This window comes from Bos indicus x Bos taurus, chromosome 7 (genome assembly GCF_003369695.1).
Source record: "Bos indicus x Bos taurus breed Angus x Brahman F1 hybrid chromosome 7, Bos_hybrid_MaternalHap_v2.0, whole genome shotgun sequence".
Lineage (NCBI taxonomy): Eukaryota > Metazoa > Chordata > Mammalia > Artiodactyla > Bovidae > Bos > Bos indicus x Bos taurus.
Genome location: NC_040082.1, coordinates 90,399,850 through 90,415,433, shown reverse-complemented (window position 1 = coordinate 90,415,433; position 15,584 = coordinate 90,399,850). Strand labels below are relative to the sequence as shown.

General features: G+C 53.4%; 1 protein-coding gene across 6 annotated transcripts in view; it reads right to left on the bottom strand.

The window, feature by feature from the left end:
• Positions 1–37: 37 nt before the first annotated feature.
• The window catches only part of TJP3 (tight junction protein 3), a 30,536-nt gene continuing 14,989 nt past the window's right edge, over positions 38–15,584 (bottom strand). For 4 of the 6 annotated variants that reach the window (XM_027547223.1, XM_027547222.1, XM_027547221.1 and 1 more), the window contains 21 exons: positions 14,767–14,823; positions 14,542–14,651; positions 13,767–13,869; positions 13,173–13,521; positions 11,758–11,861; positions 10,565–10,675; positions 10,132–10,240; positions 9,562–9,620; positions 9,269–9,374; positions 9,071–9,137; positions 8,695–8,851; positions 7,695–7,803; positions 7,318–7,555; positions 6,195–6,406; positions 4,903–4,998; positions 3,192–3,262; positions 2,529–2,739; positions 2,346–2,446; positions 1,674–1,961; positions 634–680; positions 38–266 (listed from right to left, as the gene is read on the bottom strand). In XM_027547223.1, coding sequence (XP_027403024.1) covers positions 164–266; positions 634–680; positions 1,674–1,961; positions 2,346–2,446; positions 2,529–2,739; positions 3,192–3,262; positions 4,903–4,998; positions 6,195–6,406; positions 7,318–7,555; positions 7,695–7,803; positions 8,695–8,851; positions 9,071–9,137; positions 9,269–9,374; positions 9,562–9,620; positions 10,132–10,240; positions 10,565–10,675; positions 11,758–11,861; positions 13,173–13,521; positions 13,767–13,869; positions 14,542–14,651; positions 14,767–14,814 — 2,799 coding nt within the window. In that variant the 5' untranslated portion in view covers positions 14,815–14,823 and the 3' untranslated portion in view covers positions 38–163. Of the gene's footprint in view, positions 267–633; positions 681–1,673; positions 1,962–2,345; positions 2,447–2,528; positions 2,740–3,191; positions 3,263–4,902; positions 4,999–6,194; positions 6,407–7,317; positions 7,556–7,694; positions 7,804–8,694; positions 8,852–9,070; positions 9,138–9,268; positions 9,375–9,561; positions 9,621–10,131; positions 10,241–10,515; positions 10,676–11,757; positions 11,862–13,172; positions 13,522–13,766; positions 13,870–14,541; positions 14,652–14,766; positions 14,824–15,584 lie in introns of all 6 variants that reach the window. The other 2 variants (XM_027547226.1, XM_027547225.1) reach the window with 1 other exon arrangement.

Sequence of the window (15,584 nt, the reverse complement as noted above, 5' to 3'; positions counted from 1 at the left end):
CTGTGGCCCCTTGTCCCAGGAAATCACTAGAAGCCAGTGCTGTGAAAATACTCTATTAAATACCAGGTAGAGGGAGGCAGGTTTCTAGGTTCTGTATGGGAGACTGAGTCTCAGCTCCAGGGAGGAAATAGGAGGACAGGCCAGCTGGCCACCTGGAAGGGGGTCACAGGTCAGTGGCTGGTCCCCAGTCGTAGCCGTCTTCATCAGAGGACTCCACATCTCTGGCTCGTGTAAACTTTTTCCTCAGAGCTTCCCTCTCATATGTCCTGGGTGAGAAAATAGAAGAGGCTGTGAGTGGGGAGGGTGTGGACTTACCTACTGTTAACTGAGTTGACTCTGGACTAGGCACAGTGGGTGTAGTCAGAGATGAGCAAGACTCTCAAACTCCTACACATCCTTCAAAGCCCCAACCCCAATGTCCCCTCCTTCGGGAAGCCTTCTCATCCTCCCAGGAAGAGGATTCCTACTCTCATGGCCCTGACTGCATGAGGCTTGGAGTGGCTCTCTCTGGTTCTGTCTCACCACGAGGCTCTAGCACCACAAAGGTGCTAGCACCACAGCTTGATTCTAAGCACCCCAAAATCCCGGGGTGGGGGGTTGAGCAGCCCCAATGTGGAGTATAGGGACTCTTACCGCATGCTTTCTTGTCGCCGTTGACCCTGTGGGTGGCGGCTATCCATCTTGGAGAGGGAGAAAGGCAGTTAACACTTATCCCCACTAAGGAATGAGAAATAGGGATGAGTAATCACCCCCATCCTACCTCCCTCCCTTTGGCCAGGCAGTTCTACCCACAAACTTTCTCCTCGTCCCCACAGAAGTCTTGAAATCATCCCCAATTTTAAATGAGAAAATGGATTTGGACAGGGCAAGGCCTTGGCTGAGATCTCCCAGCCTGTCAACAAAGAGAGAGTTGGATTTCCCATCTGTGACATTCCTCAGAGTCATGTTGTCAGCAGTACATAAATGAGTTCATGTATGTCCACTGCTTAGCGTAGAGCTGCCTCATAAACAGGATGCCATAGACAGTTGAACAGGTTGGGCACTGCACAACCCCACAGCACCATTCTACCAGCAACATCATAGATTTGTACGTTTTTACATTTCCCTAGAGAGGGTCTGGAGAACTTTCTTGAATTCACAGAAAAGCACCTAGGGGGCTGAGGAAGCCCCACAGAGAATAAGTGCTGAGTCAATATTTGTTACTGTCAAATACCTGACTACGATGGGGAAGGACTTGGACTAAGTGTATTCAGTTTAAACAACAAGCTTGTGGGAATTCCCTGGCGGTCCAGTGGTTAGGACTCTGAGCTTCCCATTGCAGGGGGCCTGGCTTCAATCCCTGGTCCAGGAACTAAGATCCCTCAAACCTCGTGGCCAAAAAATACAAAACAAAGCAGCAGCAGCAACCAAATAAACAATGAGCTTGTGATGTCAAGACTTTACCATCAGTCTCTGAATCTAAGATAAGGAAACTCATGCAGAGATTAAATATTTGTTCTAAGTGACTCTGGTTTAAACACCCTAGAAGTAGGTCCCAGATACTAATATGATCAGGGAAGTTTCTGCTCCTTCACATCCAGGGGGACGGGGTGCGGGGTTGGTAAGTTAACAGACCCCTACGTCTCAGCCCCATCCCCAAACCCTTGCTGGTGCCACCCCTGTGCTCTGTTCACCTGGGCTTCCTGGGGACCGGAGGGTCTCCCATGATGCTGCGGGATCCGGGCCTCATCCCCCAGCACAGGCTCTGAGGACCGGGCCAGGGCTGGCACCCGGGGCCCCTCATCCACGTCTGTGTGGGGCCCACCCTCGCCATCCGTGTAGCCTTCACCGTCCGTGTAGACGCTGCCCTCGCCATCTGTCTCGTAGTCGCTGTTGACCCGGCTGTCGCAGCTCAGGTCTGCGGAGCTGTCTGCCAGGCCATGGTGGGGGAGGTCCAGGTTGTCTTCCGAGGAGTTGTCCAGCTGTGGGTGCACATGGCCGGGCTGAGCCAAGACCCTTCCCCCTCCCCCCTCCCGCCTCCAGCCCCAAACGTCCTTGATCTGAGACCAAACCCCAGACCCATGACACCACCCTTCAAATTCCAGTCCTCAACCTCAAGTTGAGGCTTAACTCTTGACCCCAAGGTGAGTTCTCACCATTGACCTTATTCGAGACAGAGCCTCCAAATCTGAACTGAGCCCCAAGCCTTGACTCCAGCCCCCAAAGAAGTCCCAATTCCCAAACCCAACCCCCCAGTCCCATCTCACCCCAGGAACCAGGTCCAGAAACCCTAACCTCAGGGTCAAATCTTGGCCACGCCCCTCAGTCCCTAACTCCAGGCGGGTCCCACCCCCTGGCCCAGATACCTGGTCCTCAGCCGTCCAGATGGGCCGCATCTGCTGCTCCTGGATGACGGCCTTGAGCTCTTGGTACCAGGAGTCACTCGTACCTTGCAGGGGGATGGTGGCTACAGGGAGGGGGCATCGGCATGGCCAGGAGGCTCGGGCCAGGGCCCACCACCCACCCCAGACCCTCAGCTCCCATCCCACCTGTGAAGAGGTGGTCGCTGTACTTCCTCAGCTTCTGGGCCTGGGCGTAGAGCCGGCGGGAGCTGCGGCGGGAGGCGGGGGCCAGCCACTGGCGCAGGGCTTTGAGGGCTGTGCGGCTCTCAGGAACACAGAAGACCACGATGGGGTAGTACTGCACGTAGTTGAGGCGCTCAATGGCTGAGGGTGTCACGTCCAGGAGCGCGTGCTTGTCCTGGGCCAGGCCAGCGCCGGGGGCAGTGGTGCAGGGCCAGGAGACAGAGAGAGAGAGAGAGAGAGAGAGAGAGACAGAGAGAGACAGTGGAGAGAAAAACCACGCCCAGAGACAGAGCATTGGAGACAGGTGAAGAATCAAACAGATGGAGATGAAGAGTCTGAGGTCAGAGTGGACCCCCAAGCCACTCACATCTGCAGGCCAGCATGTTGGCCTGAGTCACTGTGTCTTGAGCACAGAGCCCCCAGTTTGATTCTCTGCCTTTTCCCAGGGCTTGCCACTGCATGACACAGGGCAGGCTCTGTCCCCCTCAAGCCCTCCACATGAAAAAGCCTCCAAAATGGGCCTCCATGGAAAATCACATCTGTTGGGCATGGGGCCAGAGCAAGTTGGAGGCCTGGGCCTCAGTTTCCCCATCCATGAAATGGGACCCACAGCACAGCCTTGCTTACTTTCTCTGCAATCACCCGCACGGTGTCCAGTCTGATGATCTTGGAAGGGCTCTCAGTCCTTGACACGCTCTCTGTGGAGGGGAGAGGTGACTGGCAGCTTCAGGAGGGCAGTCACTGGCCCTTCAAATTCATGTCTACCTGCCCCTCCCTTTCTCAAGAACCCACCATGGCTCCCCATGGCCCTTGAAAATCCTAACACCAGCAATAGTAGCTCCTGTTGGCCTCATGCCTGATACCACACTGGGTCCCCTCTTGAACATGACCCTTACCTCCTCCTCCTGAACAGGAGTGGCTGTTACTGGCCCATCTGGCAGATGGGAAAACTGAGCCTCAGGGACATAAGGTCACCAGCTCAGAGTCACTGAGCCAAACGGCATGAGGAGCTGGGTGCAGAGTCTGAGCTCCAGATACTCACTCTCCAAGGCTCAGTCCCAGCTCTAGGCCTTTGCTTGGGCTGTGACCCAAAAGAAGCTATTCTCCCACCCCCATGTGTCTTCTATGACCCTAGATGGAGCACTGCTTCCTCCAGGAAGCCCTCCTAGATATCCTGGCAGCTGAGGGAGAAGGCACGCCTTGCTCTGGGGTGCCTAGAAGGGAGGGGGACACAACCTTGCTTTTTTCTCTTTGTTGTGGTAATCTGTGTAACATAAAATGTACCATCTTAACTGTTTTTAAGTCCATAGCTCAGTGGCATTAAATACATTCACAGTATCATGCAACCATCCCTACCATCATCTCCAGAACTTTTTCATTTTCCCAAACTGAAACTCTGTGCTCATGAAACAGACTCCCCATCCCCTCCCCCAGCTCCTGCCCCACCATCTACTTCCTGTCTCTGTGGATCTGACTCATCTAGGATCTCCTGTGAGTGAAATCAGACAGTATTTTTCCTTTTTGTGTCTGGCTTTTCTCACTGAGCATCAAGTCCTCAAGGTCCATCCATGTAGCAAGTGTCTGAATCTCCTTCCTTTTTTTAAGGCTGAGTGATATTCCATGGATAGATGGAGCACATTTTATTTATTCATCACCTGTTGACGGATACTTGGGCTGTGTCCACCTTCCGGCTGGTGTGAATCATGCCGAAATTTCATGTACAAGTATCTGTTCAAGTCATAGCTTTCAGTTCTTTCCACATATCACCAAAAAAAATTATTTTACCTTCTTTTCAACCATTTTAAATTTATAAATACCATTCTCCATTAGCAGGCTGAATAAGAACAACCAGACTTAGCCCAGGAGCTACAATTCGCTGATTCTCTACCCTATCCTAATTATTTCTGTAGTTGTTCACTTTTGGTCTCTTCCAGAAATTCTGTGTATTTGTTCAACACTGTGTCTAGAGCTCAATAAACAAATGTCTTGAACTAATGAATGGACAGTTGGCAACTGTCTAATTGGCTCCATTGTCAATGACTGTCTGGTAAACGTGTTAAGAAGGATTCTGAGGCTCTCTGGGCAAAGAGTGCCAAGGTCAATTGAGGCTGCATCATTAGCAGCTCCCTTACCACACTGCCTCAACCCTAGAGGCTGAGAAAGGGTTCCTTTTTAAAAAAATTTTTGCCACACTCCGTGGCATCTTGGTACCAGGGATTAAACCCACACGTCCTACATTGAAAGGTGGAATCTTAACCACTGAACCACCAGGGAAGTTCCTAGGAAAGGGCTATGAAACGATTCACCAGTGAGGTTGCTAAAGGACCCGGTTTCTTACCTGCAATTTCAAACTTGTCAGGCATCTCAGCTGTCAACTTCTGCATAGCAATGTCGGCCACGGGTCCCAGTATCACCACCGGGCGCTTGAAACTCGCTGAAGGGCAGAGAATCAATGACAAGAATCAGGATCCCATGTGGGGCAAGGACTGCTAGCCTCTTGCACAACTGCTTCTTCATTTTCTCCACAGTAGATCTAGTGAGGCCCATGGCTGCCCAGCTAAAGACTACAACTCCCTGCCTCCCTTGCAGTAAAGGTGGCCATGTGACTGTGTCCTGGCCAATGGGATGCAAGCAGAATGATAAGCAAAGTCTGGGTTGTATCCTTCATGGAAAGGTAGGAGCTCTCTTTGACTTCTTACATTAGGACTGTTACTTGAAAGAAAAGGAAACTTCTTGTTTATACAGCTGTCCCTTGAGGTCTGTTAGAGCAGCTGAATCCAGCTAACTCAGTGGTTGGTAACTGCCATTACAACCCTCAGGCCACATCCGGTCCAGTGCCTATTTTTGTAAATAAAGTTTTATTGGCACAGAATCACATCCGGTTATGTCCCATTTCTCCTGTTTGTGTGTGTGAGTCGCTCAGTTGTGTCCAACTCTTTGCAACCCCATGGACATGTAGCTCACCAGGCTCCTCTGTCCATGGAATTCTCCAGGCAAGAATACTAGAGTGGGTTGCCATTCCCTTCTCCAGTGAAATCTTCCCAACCCAGGGATCTCCTTTATTGTAGACAGATTCTTTATCATCTGAGCCAACTTATTCTGGGTCACCTGCTATTCCCATCCTCCCACTGTTCTAAAAGCCTCTGCACCTGGTCTTAATCCTCTGCCCTGAGGCTGTATGTAAGAGCTTAATCTTTTCCCTTCCAGAATCTGGATAAGGTGTATTTTTACAACTGGTTCTCAGGTAGGGAAAGAATCTCCTGGTTTTGTGCGTATGTATTTTTGTCCTGGGCTTCCCTGGTGGCTCAGTGGTAAAGAATCTTTCTACAATGTGGGAGCCGCAGGAAATGTGGGTTCAATCCCTGGGGTGGGAAGATCCCCTGGAAGAGAGCATGGCAACATACTCCAATATTCTTGCCTAAAGACTCTCATGGACAGAAGAGCCTGGTGGGCTACAGTGCATGGGGTCACGAAGAGTCAGACACGACTAAAGCGACTTAGCATGGCATGGCACGGCATTTTGGTCCTAAGGTAACTAAAAGTGGGTGTTTGGGGTGGAAGGAGGGAGGTAAGGATTGTGGCTTTTGAACACTTATTTGAGGCCCTTCGCCTCCTCCCACCCTGGCCCACCTTCTCTCAGCACCACGCGCTCGTACGGTGGGTAGTGACCCTGTTTGGTCAGAGCTGACAGATCCTCGCGGCTCCGATGGGTGGTCTTCTTGGCTCCCCGACGAAGACCCCGCAGCCGCCAGAACTCGGCCCGTGAGTTGGAGCCCACTGAGGCTCCAGGTATGACCCCCACAGCCCGCTGAGCAGCCTCCAGACTGGCCAGCTGCTCAGCCCTGGAGAGAAGGGAGGAGGTAAGTGAGCACCAGAGTCCAGCATGACAGCCCCAAAGATGTCCATGGCCTGAACAGGGGGCGGTGTGGACGGGTCACCTCAGTGGGCAAAGGAGACTTTACAGGAGGGATTAATTTAAGGCCCCTGAAATGGGGATGACCCTGGCTCCCTGGGGGGACCCAGTGTCATCATAGGGTCCTTATAAAAGCGGGGGGGAGATACTTCCCTGGTGGGCCAGTTGTTAAGAATCCACCTGCCAATGCAGGGGACACGGGTTCAATCCCTGGTCCAGGAAGATCCTAATACCTCACAGCAACTAAGCCCCTGCACCACAACTACAGAAGCCTGTGTGCCCTAAGAGTCTGCGCTCCAAAACAAGAGAAGCCACTGAAATAAGAAGCCGGAGCACCGCGGCCAAGAGTAGACCCCGCTCACTGCAACTAGAGAAAGCCCGTGTGCAGCAAGGAAGACCCAGTGCAGCCAAAAATAAATAAATTAAAAAAAAAAAAAAGGGAGGGGTGGGAGGGTCAGAGGCAGAGAGAGACAGGAGATGCCGCCCTGCTGGCTGTGAGGATGGAGGGAGGGGCCGCGAGCCAGGGAGGTGGTGCCTCTAGCAGCTGGAAAAGGCAGGAGCTTATGCTCCCCTAGAGCCTCGGGAGGACCCAGCCCTGCCCACATCTCGACTGAGCCCCATCAGATGCGTTTCGGACTTTGGACCTCCAGAACATGAGATGATAAATAAATGCATGTTGCTCAAAGCCCACAGGTTTATGGTAATTTGTTACAGCAGCTGCGGGAAACTGATACTAGTGCTGCTGGTTGGCTGGAGCCTTCTGCAGGGCTCTCCAGAGTGCACCACCAGGGATGCTAAGTAGTGATGCTAAACCTATTCCAGTGCGTGGTTGGTCCCCACCTGCTCTGGTTGGGGATGATGCCCCGCTCCTTCTCCCGGAGGTCACGCCCCATGCGCACTGCCAGCCACTGGCCTCCCCGGGTGGGACTCTGCCCGGGGCCAGGGTACAGTGTGTCCAGCACGTGGAAGACATCTCCGCGGGTGAAGCCCAGGCCGGATGGCGGGCTGGGCTCCATCTCAAAGTGCGTGCGGATGTAGAAGGAGTCGCCCAAGCCAGACCGCACCATCTTCTGGAAGACTGGATGGGGAGACTCCGTGAACTGGTGGGACCCAGACCCCACCCCTCCCCAGGGCCTGACTGTGGATCGCACTCAGCCCTGGGCCACGCACACCTTTCTCTCTCTCTCTCTCACACACACACATACACACACACTCACTGTCCTGCTTGCGCTGTGTCACCAGCTCCACCTCCTCGCCAACTGGCAGCCCCAACAGGAAGTTCACAGCCTCCTCCCGGGTCAGGTTCTGGAACGGGGTATCATTCACCTGCCAGGAATGGGGTGCAGATGGGACGATGCCCCGGGTGAGAGATCCCAGCTCTTCCTCTCAACAAAGCTCTCAACCCTCCCCTTCCAGGGTTGCTGTCAAGAGTCCTGGAGATTAGGGGATGGCTTTCCAATGGAGGCATTGCCTTGTAGCACCCAGGCTTCACACACACTTGTGAAGGTTTGACCCGGAAACCAGGAAACGGGAAATATGATCAATTCAGGCACAACCAAGTCTCAGTGAGTGTTCAACATCAAGACATAGGAACGGGGGGGTCTCAGCTGTGACAGGACCAGGACACTGGTGGGAATTTGGTGAAACACGAACGAGGACTTCTCATGGTCCAGTGGTTAAGAATCCACCTGCCAATGCAGGGGACAAGAGTTCGATCCCTGGTCTGGGAAGATTCCACATGCTGCAAAGAAGCTCTATACAGTCAGCAAAAACAAGACCAGGAGCTGACTGTGGCTCACATCATGAGCTCCTTACTGCAAAGTTCAGACCTTAGTTGAAGAAAGTAGAGAAAATCACTAAGCCACTCAGGTATGACCTAAATGAAATCCTTTATGATTATTCAGTGGAAGAGACGAATAGATTCACGGAATTAGATATGACAGATGCAGTGACTGAAGCACTATGGACAGAGGTTTGTAACATTGTATAGGAGGTGGTGACCAAAACTATCCCCAAGAAAAAGGAAGACGCAGAGCAGCCAAAAAAAAAAAAAAAAAAAAAATATATATATATATATATACACACATAAATTTGAATGTCTCTGAGGGTCTTGCCAGTCCCCAAGGAGGCCCAAGAGGAGGGCTCACAGGCAGCAACAGACTCGGGGACCACCCAGAACGCCCACCGCCAGCCACCCCAGCTAAAACTCCCGCTCACCTGCAGAATCTCATCTCCCTCCAGGATGCCCTGGCCGTCAGCTGGGCTGCCCGCCTGAACCCCGGATACAAAGATGCCCACGTCATTGCCTCCGGCCAGCCGCAGCCCAATGTTCGTGCCCTTGAAGAAGCGGACCACACGCGAGTCTGGGCTGTACCTGCGCAGGGAGGCGGAGGCGGAGTCAGGTGGGAGGCGGAGTCAGGGCAGGCAGAGGCGGAGTCATGCGGGAGGCGGAGTCAGGTGGACTGTGAGCTTCCCAGCTTCGGAGCTGAACCTCCCAAACAGCCCCACGTGGGTGTCCCGGGAAGGCAGGTGGTGGGGACCGGGGAGGCACCCCGGCGTGTGCAGGTCCTCAGTTTTCTTTTGGGGCACATACCCGTGGTCCTCCACACTCTGACCGCTGGGCACCCTGTAGATGTCATAGTTTCTTGGCCTCGGGGAGTCTGAAAAGGAACAGCCAGTTTTCCCCAAGTGCACTGACCGGTCCAGCCGCCAAACTTTTGCTGTAGGGCATCCCTGCCCCTTGGAATGTGGCTGCCCAACCCCCGCTCCTTCCGGGGCAATTGTCTCTGACCTCTGAGGCCCATGCCAGCCTTCCACACTCTGCATGGCACAGCCTCATTGGCTGATATCAGAAAAACCAGAGGAGAGGTGCTCAGACTGACCACAGAGGTGCTCACCTGTTTGGTTTTAAAAAAAATATATTTGTTGATGCCAAATGAGAAGTCAGCATTGTTGAAATGTCTTTTTTTTTTTCCTGCTATGCCATGTGGGATCTTGGTTCTCCAACCAGGGATTGAACCCAAGTCCCCTGCATTGGAAGCACAGAGTCTCAACCACTGGACCACCAAAGAAGTCCCTGCTCACCTGGTTCTGACGCGGTCCTAGAATCCACTGAACTTTCCCGCGGAAGCCGGTGGCTCTCCCTGGTGGGGAACAGATTTGGGGTGGGGTTTGGGGGGTGGATGTTGAGCAGCAAATTTTAGAAGAATTTGAATTTATCAGCACTTGGGTTTTAATTCTAATCCTGCCCCTCTGCAGCTATGTGATCTCAGGCCCTCTGCTCCTTATGACATGTCAATGACCTAAAGAGCCAATAATGAAGTAAGAGTTGGAACCTTGGCATGGGCTGTCCTCTGGCCTCTAAGATGGACTGAGGTGACCTCTACCCCTGGTTGTTACTCCTGTGTGGTCCCCTCCTCTAAACAGACCCCCCTGCTGAGGGTCTGAGTCCTCCCACCAACAGCCATCGGAGGGAGCTTAGAAGGGGATTATCTACCCCCATAGCCCTAGACCACGTCTTGGAACCTCCTATGGACAGGAGAGACCTCTTCCAGGCAGGCCACCATGGCTGCACCCTCAAGGTTACCCAATGTGGGAAAAGACATGCCCGTGTTCCCCTCTCATTTGGCCATCCTAGCCAATGGGGTTACATACACGGGGGAGTTGGTTCGGCTGGTGTCTGGACTCTGCTGCCCATGCTGGGGTGGCGGTGGGATGTGAGATGGTGGTGCCTGGGACAGTTCTGAGCCGAGGTCTGAGATGTCTGTGGGGGGAAAACATGTCTCAGCCATGGGCATGGCCTTCCATTCTGGACCCATTTCACGGAGGGGCACATCAGGCCTCTCTAAGCAAAGGGGCCCAGACCAGAGTCAGGCTCAGCTAGGAACCTCCAGCTCTGATTTGCTGTGTGGACTTGGGCAAGTTTCTGTCCCCCTCTGAGCCTCTCAGGGCCAGGCTTACCAACCCCTGCTTGGCCCTGCCAGAAACAGCCTGCTTCCCTGGCCCTCCGTTCAAACCTCCCTGCCCAGGGCCCCTCACCCTCCAGGAGGGAGCTGTCGCTGTCACTGACGGCTGGAGGGATATTCACCAGGAACTGGCCTCGGTCCCTGAGCACCAGCAGAGTCAGTTTCCCTTCCGATTTCTCAATCAGTTGGCGTGTGTCACTCAGCGACAGATTCTCACTGGACACCCCGTTGATCTAAAAGGAATCAGGAGAGGAGAGAGGAAGCAAGTTCACGAGAGATAGGGGACACTAGAAACAGATATTTTGGTGGGGGGACTACAAACACACAACTCTCAGGGGTTACTAAAAACAGACATTCTCAAGAGAAAATGATAGAATTGCATTCCTTCTGTGAGAGGATACTATGCCGAGAACTGACCTCTGGAAGAATTCTAGAAACAGTTTTCTAAGAGGGGTGGGGGATGCTAGGGAAAAATTAAAAATGGACTGACTCTCTCATCTCCCCAGAGAGGGAAATTTCTCAGGAGACACGGGGAACAGATATTAGATATTACAGATATTACAGGAGTAATAATAGAGACAACCCTAATTGGGGGTGAGGGAGTAAATACTTAAATACTAGAAACAGATGATCTCTAGGAGGTGCTAGAAACAGACATCCAGAAGTAGACTGGAAATGCACAATTCCTAGGGAGGGTTTAATGTCATCTCAACTCACCAGGAATCCATTTCTAACATTTCCTCTTGGGAATGTCCGTTTTCAGTAACCCTTGCGATTGTGAGTTTCTAGCCACCCCCCACCTCCAAGCTCTAAGCGTCAGCCCTAAGCCACTAGAAACAGACATTCAGGGTCACTAGAAACAGACAACTCTGAGAAGAGTTTAGAAACAATCAACCAGAAATGATTTGGAAATCAAACATCAGGAATCACTAGAAACAGATTTTCAGGGGAGGAGTCTAGAAGGAAATGAACTCTTAAGGCAGAGCTGCCCCTTGCAGCCTGGTTTCTGGATCACTAGTATCCAGGCACCTAAGGCAGGTCCACGAATCAGTGCTGTAGCCAGCTGGCCATGTGATTCTGAGGATACTAGAAACAGACAACCCAAAGGGAGTACTAGAAACCAACATTTGGCAATGGATTAGCAGCAGATAGGGGAAAGGGCGGAAAATCCTGCATAGCCATCTCCAATCTTTGGAAAATAGGTAACAATGCAGCTGGCAAGTGGTTCAGCTCTGCTGACCTTACTGGGTGTCTTGGTAGCACTGTTACTCTCTGGCCCTGGTCTCCCTGCCTCTAATGGGAAGCCTGGGCTTACCTGGAGGATGAGGTCTCCTTCCTGAAGCCCACTGTTCTGGGCAGCCAGGCCCGAATCTGTGATGTGCTTGATGAAGATCTGACTGCCCAGTTTGACCCCAAAATCTGTGGGAGGAGGCGGAAAACTGAGGCAGGGCCTGGGGTCTAGGCTGCCAGGGGCTCTCAGATCCCAGCCTTTTCACCTGCTCTCTACCACCCTGCCTTCCCGGCTGCTGTCCTAAGGGGACGGGGCAAGCTTCAGCATTTCCAGCGGGCATTCTCCACCTCAGGTATCTGTCAGCAGGTGACAGCAGACCTGGTGCCCCATAGCTGGAGATGCAACACACGAGCACCAGGTGGTGCCAAGAGCTGGGAAGATGGAGAAATCAGGGAGGTGGGGAAGTGGCCTTGGTGGGAAGGGGGGAAGCCATTTGGGACGAGGTGGTCGGGGGACAGCCTCTCTACAGGGGTGATGTCTGAGCCAGGTCTCAGATGAAGCAAGGGAGCAAACCCTGCAAGGGTCTTGGGAAGGTTGTTTCAGGTGGGAAATGGTCTGTGCAAATGCCCTGCGGCAGGGATTCTGATGTCATTGCATGGTGGTTGGCAGTAGGCACCTGAGAAAGGGCAGAGCCCGGGCTGTCCCTTCCAGACACCCTGATGACAACACCAAAAGGGCTTCGGGGTCACAACCCCCAATATTCAATGAGATCACAACGAACATTTTCAGGAGTATTAAAATTACGATGTGGGGTAGAGGTCCCAGTGCCATTTGTCACATCGTAACCATAATTCCGAGATCCTGATTCTGTCCTTTAATCACGAGGGGGTGAGAGGTCATGTCTCTCTACCTCTGTAGAGGTAAAGGTCTACTGTTCTCTACCTATGAATACCTTGACAATCTACTGATGTCATGATGTGTGAGCTTCCTGTTTCTCTAAGAACATGCCACAAATTTAGTGCGTATAATACAGATTTATCTCACAGTTTGAAATGGGCCTCATGGGACTTAATTCAGGTGTGGGCAGGGCTGATCCCTCCAGAGGCTCCCAGGGAGCACTGGCTCCTGCCTTTCCCAGCTTCGAGGCACCACCTGGCTTGCAGCCCCTCCCTCCACCCTCACAGCCAGCAGCTCAGCATCTCCCGTCTCTCTCTGCCTCTGATTCTCCCCCTCCCTCTTATAAGGACCCTGTGAAGACACTGGGGCCCCAGGGAATGTAGGGTCGTCCCCATCTCAGGGGCCTAGCTTAATTGCACCTGTAGAGTCCCCTCTGCCCCGTGAGATGACACGTCCACAGGTCCTGGGATAGGGCGTGGACATCTTTGGGGGCTGTTATTCTGCTGAGCACACACCACGCGCGACCAAATGTCAGGGCAGCAACGAGGCCCTTTCCCAGGGATTCCAAGACCCCCTGCCGACAACATAGCCCTAAGGCTCACCATCACTCTCTCTCTTCCGCACCAGCACGGACTTCACGGGCCGCATTTGCACGTCCTGCCGTGGCAGCCGCTTGAAGCCGGACACCAGGGCCAGCCCGTTGGCCTCGGAGCCGCCACCTGGGCTCCTGCGCCCGCGGCTGCTGGCCCGGCTCCGGCGACCTGCTCTTGGCCGACGGGAGCGCTCGCCCCAGGAGCGGCCAGAGCCGCTAGACGTGTCCCCCTCGTAGCCCCGGCCGTGGTCAGCCTCCTCCAAACGCCGCAGCCTGTCTTCCTCATCTGAGTCCTGGTGTCCCGGGGCAGAAGTGACCTTGGTGGCAGGCACCTGGACTTTCCGGGGACGCTTCACCGTCTGTTAAGGGAGGCAAAGATGGGTGGGGGGCCAGTTCAAGGCTCTGGCCCATCCCCTGGGCAGCCCTGGGGGACTCTGGTCCCTCTGAGCCTCAACATCCAAGCTATGAAATGGGGACACAATTCCATTGGCTTGGGGGAAGCTTATTCATTTGCCCATGGGCAGCATGATCGGGGATTGGGGATGGGGTGGGGGACTCAGCCAGGACAGAGGTGCTGCTGGCAGGAGCTGCCCCTCCCACTCACAATGTTGGCCATCTTTGTGCAGGTCTTGAGTATCTGAATGGCGAAGGTGGAGGTAACACTCTCCATGGAGACCCCATTCACCATGACAATCTGGTCCCCTGTCCTGAGGGAGAAGGCCAGGTCTCAGGGAGGAGGCCTTGCTGGGAGCCCCTCTCCCCAGGCCTTCCCTGAGGGCCCCTGGCAGGTACCCCCAGCTCTACAAGGCCTGGTTCCAAACCATCAGTGTCCCCAGGCTCACAAAGACAACCTTCTGGGCCTCAGTTTCCTCATCTGTAAAGTGGGGCTGATCAAAGGACCCACATAATAATGAAATGCAATTGTAGAACAGAAACGGCAATTGCGGCTGGCATCTCCATACCGCCTTACTTTTTTCTCTAGGCCCCCCTCTTCATACTTTTCTTCCCTTCTCTCTCTGTTTCACACTCTATTTCTCTCTGAAGCTGGCCCCCGATTCTGAGTATCACATCACCTGTCAACCACTCGGGCCCAAGAACCATTTTTCCCAAAATAACTCCCAGGAGCCTCCTGCCCCCAAGACCTCAGGATACTGGGTCACTCTCCCTCCAGCCAAAAAGAGGTTTCTAGGATATTTGTTCCAGGAGCGTTCCAGGGCCACCATAACCCCGAGAACACAGTCAGTCATGCTGCCAGCTTCCAGTCCTGTGTTGTCAGAGCTGGGAGGTGCCAGGCACATTTTAGCCTCCAGACTCTGGACCATATAGGTCCCTCTTCTTGACACACCTGTCCCCTGTAACCCAGCTGCCTTGACACTCACTGTAGCCAGCCCTCAGCCGGCCCTCCAGGCACCACATCGGACACAACCACAGATCCACCGGACCGGTCTCGGCCACCAGAGATTGCGATGCCAAAGCCTCGGCGGGGGTCCTGAGAGGGGATGAGAAACAGAATGCGATTCTGCTTTTCACTGGGACAAAGGCCATCCTACGGGGACCGGCCCACTGTTTTTGTTGGCGCCCATGCAGGGAGAGGGAGGCCCCACCTTGCTGATCGTAGCAGTGTACTGTTCCCAGATGGTCAGCTCCTCCATGTCCAGCACCTGGAGTGGGGTGGCAGGGAAGGTGGCTGTGAGGATTCAGGGGTCTCCATACCTGGGTGGGGAGCCTGGCTCTGACACTCTCCTGGCCCAAGCCTGTGGGATGGTTGCAATCTCTCCTGAGACCTCAGTTTTTTCATCTGCAAAGTGGACTTAAGTCAGTGGTTCTCAACCCAGAACTGTTCTGCCTCCTCCAGGGGACACTGTGTGGTATCTGGGATCATCTGTGGTTGTCACAACTGGGTGTGCTCCTGGCATCGAGTGGGTGGGGGCTAGGGATGCTTCTCAAATTCCTTCAGTGCACAGGACAGACCCCACCATAAAGAATCATCCATGGGCTTCCCTGGTGGTACAGTAGATAAGAATTCGCCTGCCAATGCAGGGGACATGGGTTTGATCCCTGGTCCAGGAAGATTCCATATGCCATGGGGAGCAACTAAGCTCGTGCACTACAACTACTGAGCCCACGCATCTAGAGCCTGTGCTCTGCAACAAGAGAAGACACCTCAGTGGGAAGCCCGTGCAGCACAATGAACAGCCCCTGATTGCCGCAACTAGAGAAAACCCGCGCGTAGCAACAAAGACCCAGAGCAACAAGAAATACAGAAAAAAAAAAAGAAAAATGATCCTTTCCCAGATGTTAATGGTGCTGAACTGTAATGGAAATAGAGAAGGGGCAAGTCCTTGTTGCTTTCCCTCTGGGAGATCTGACTCGATGCCTAGTGGGCATCGAGCAAAGCCCACAGGCACAAGGGACTCACTCT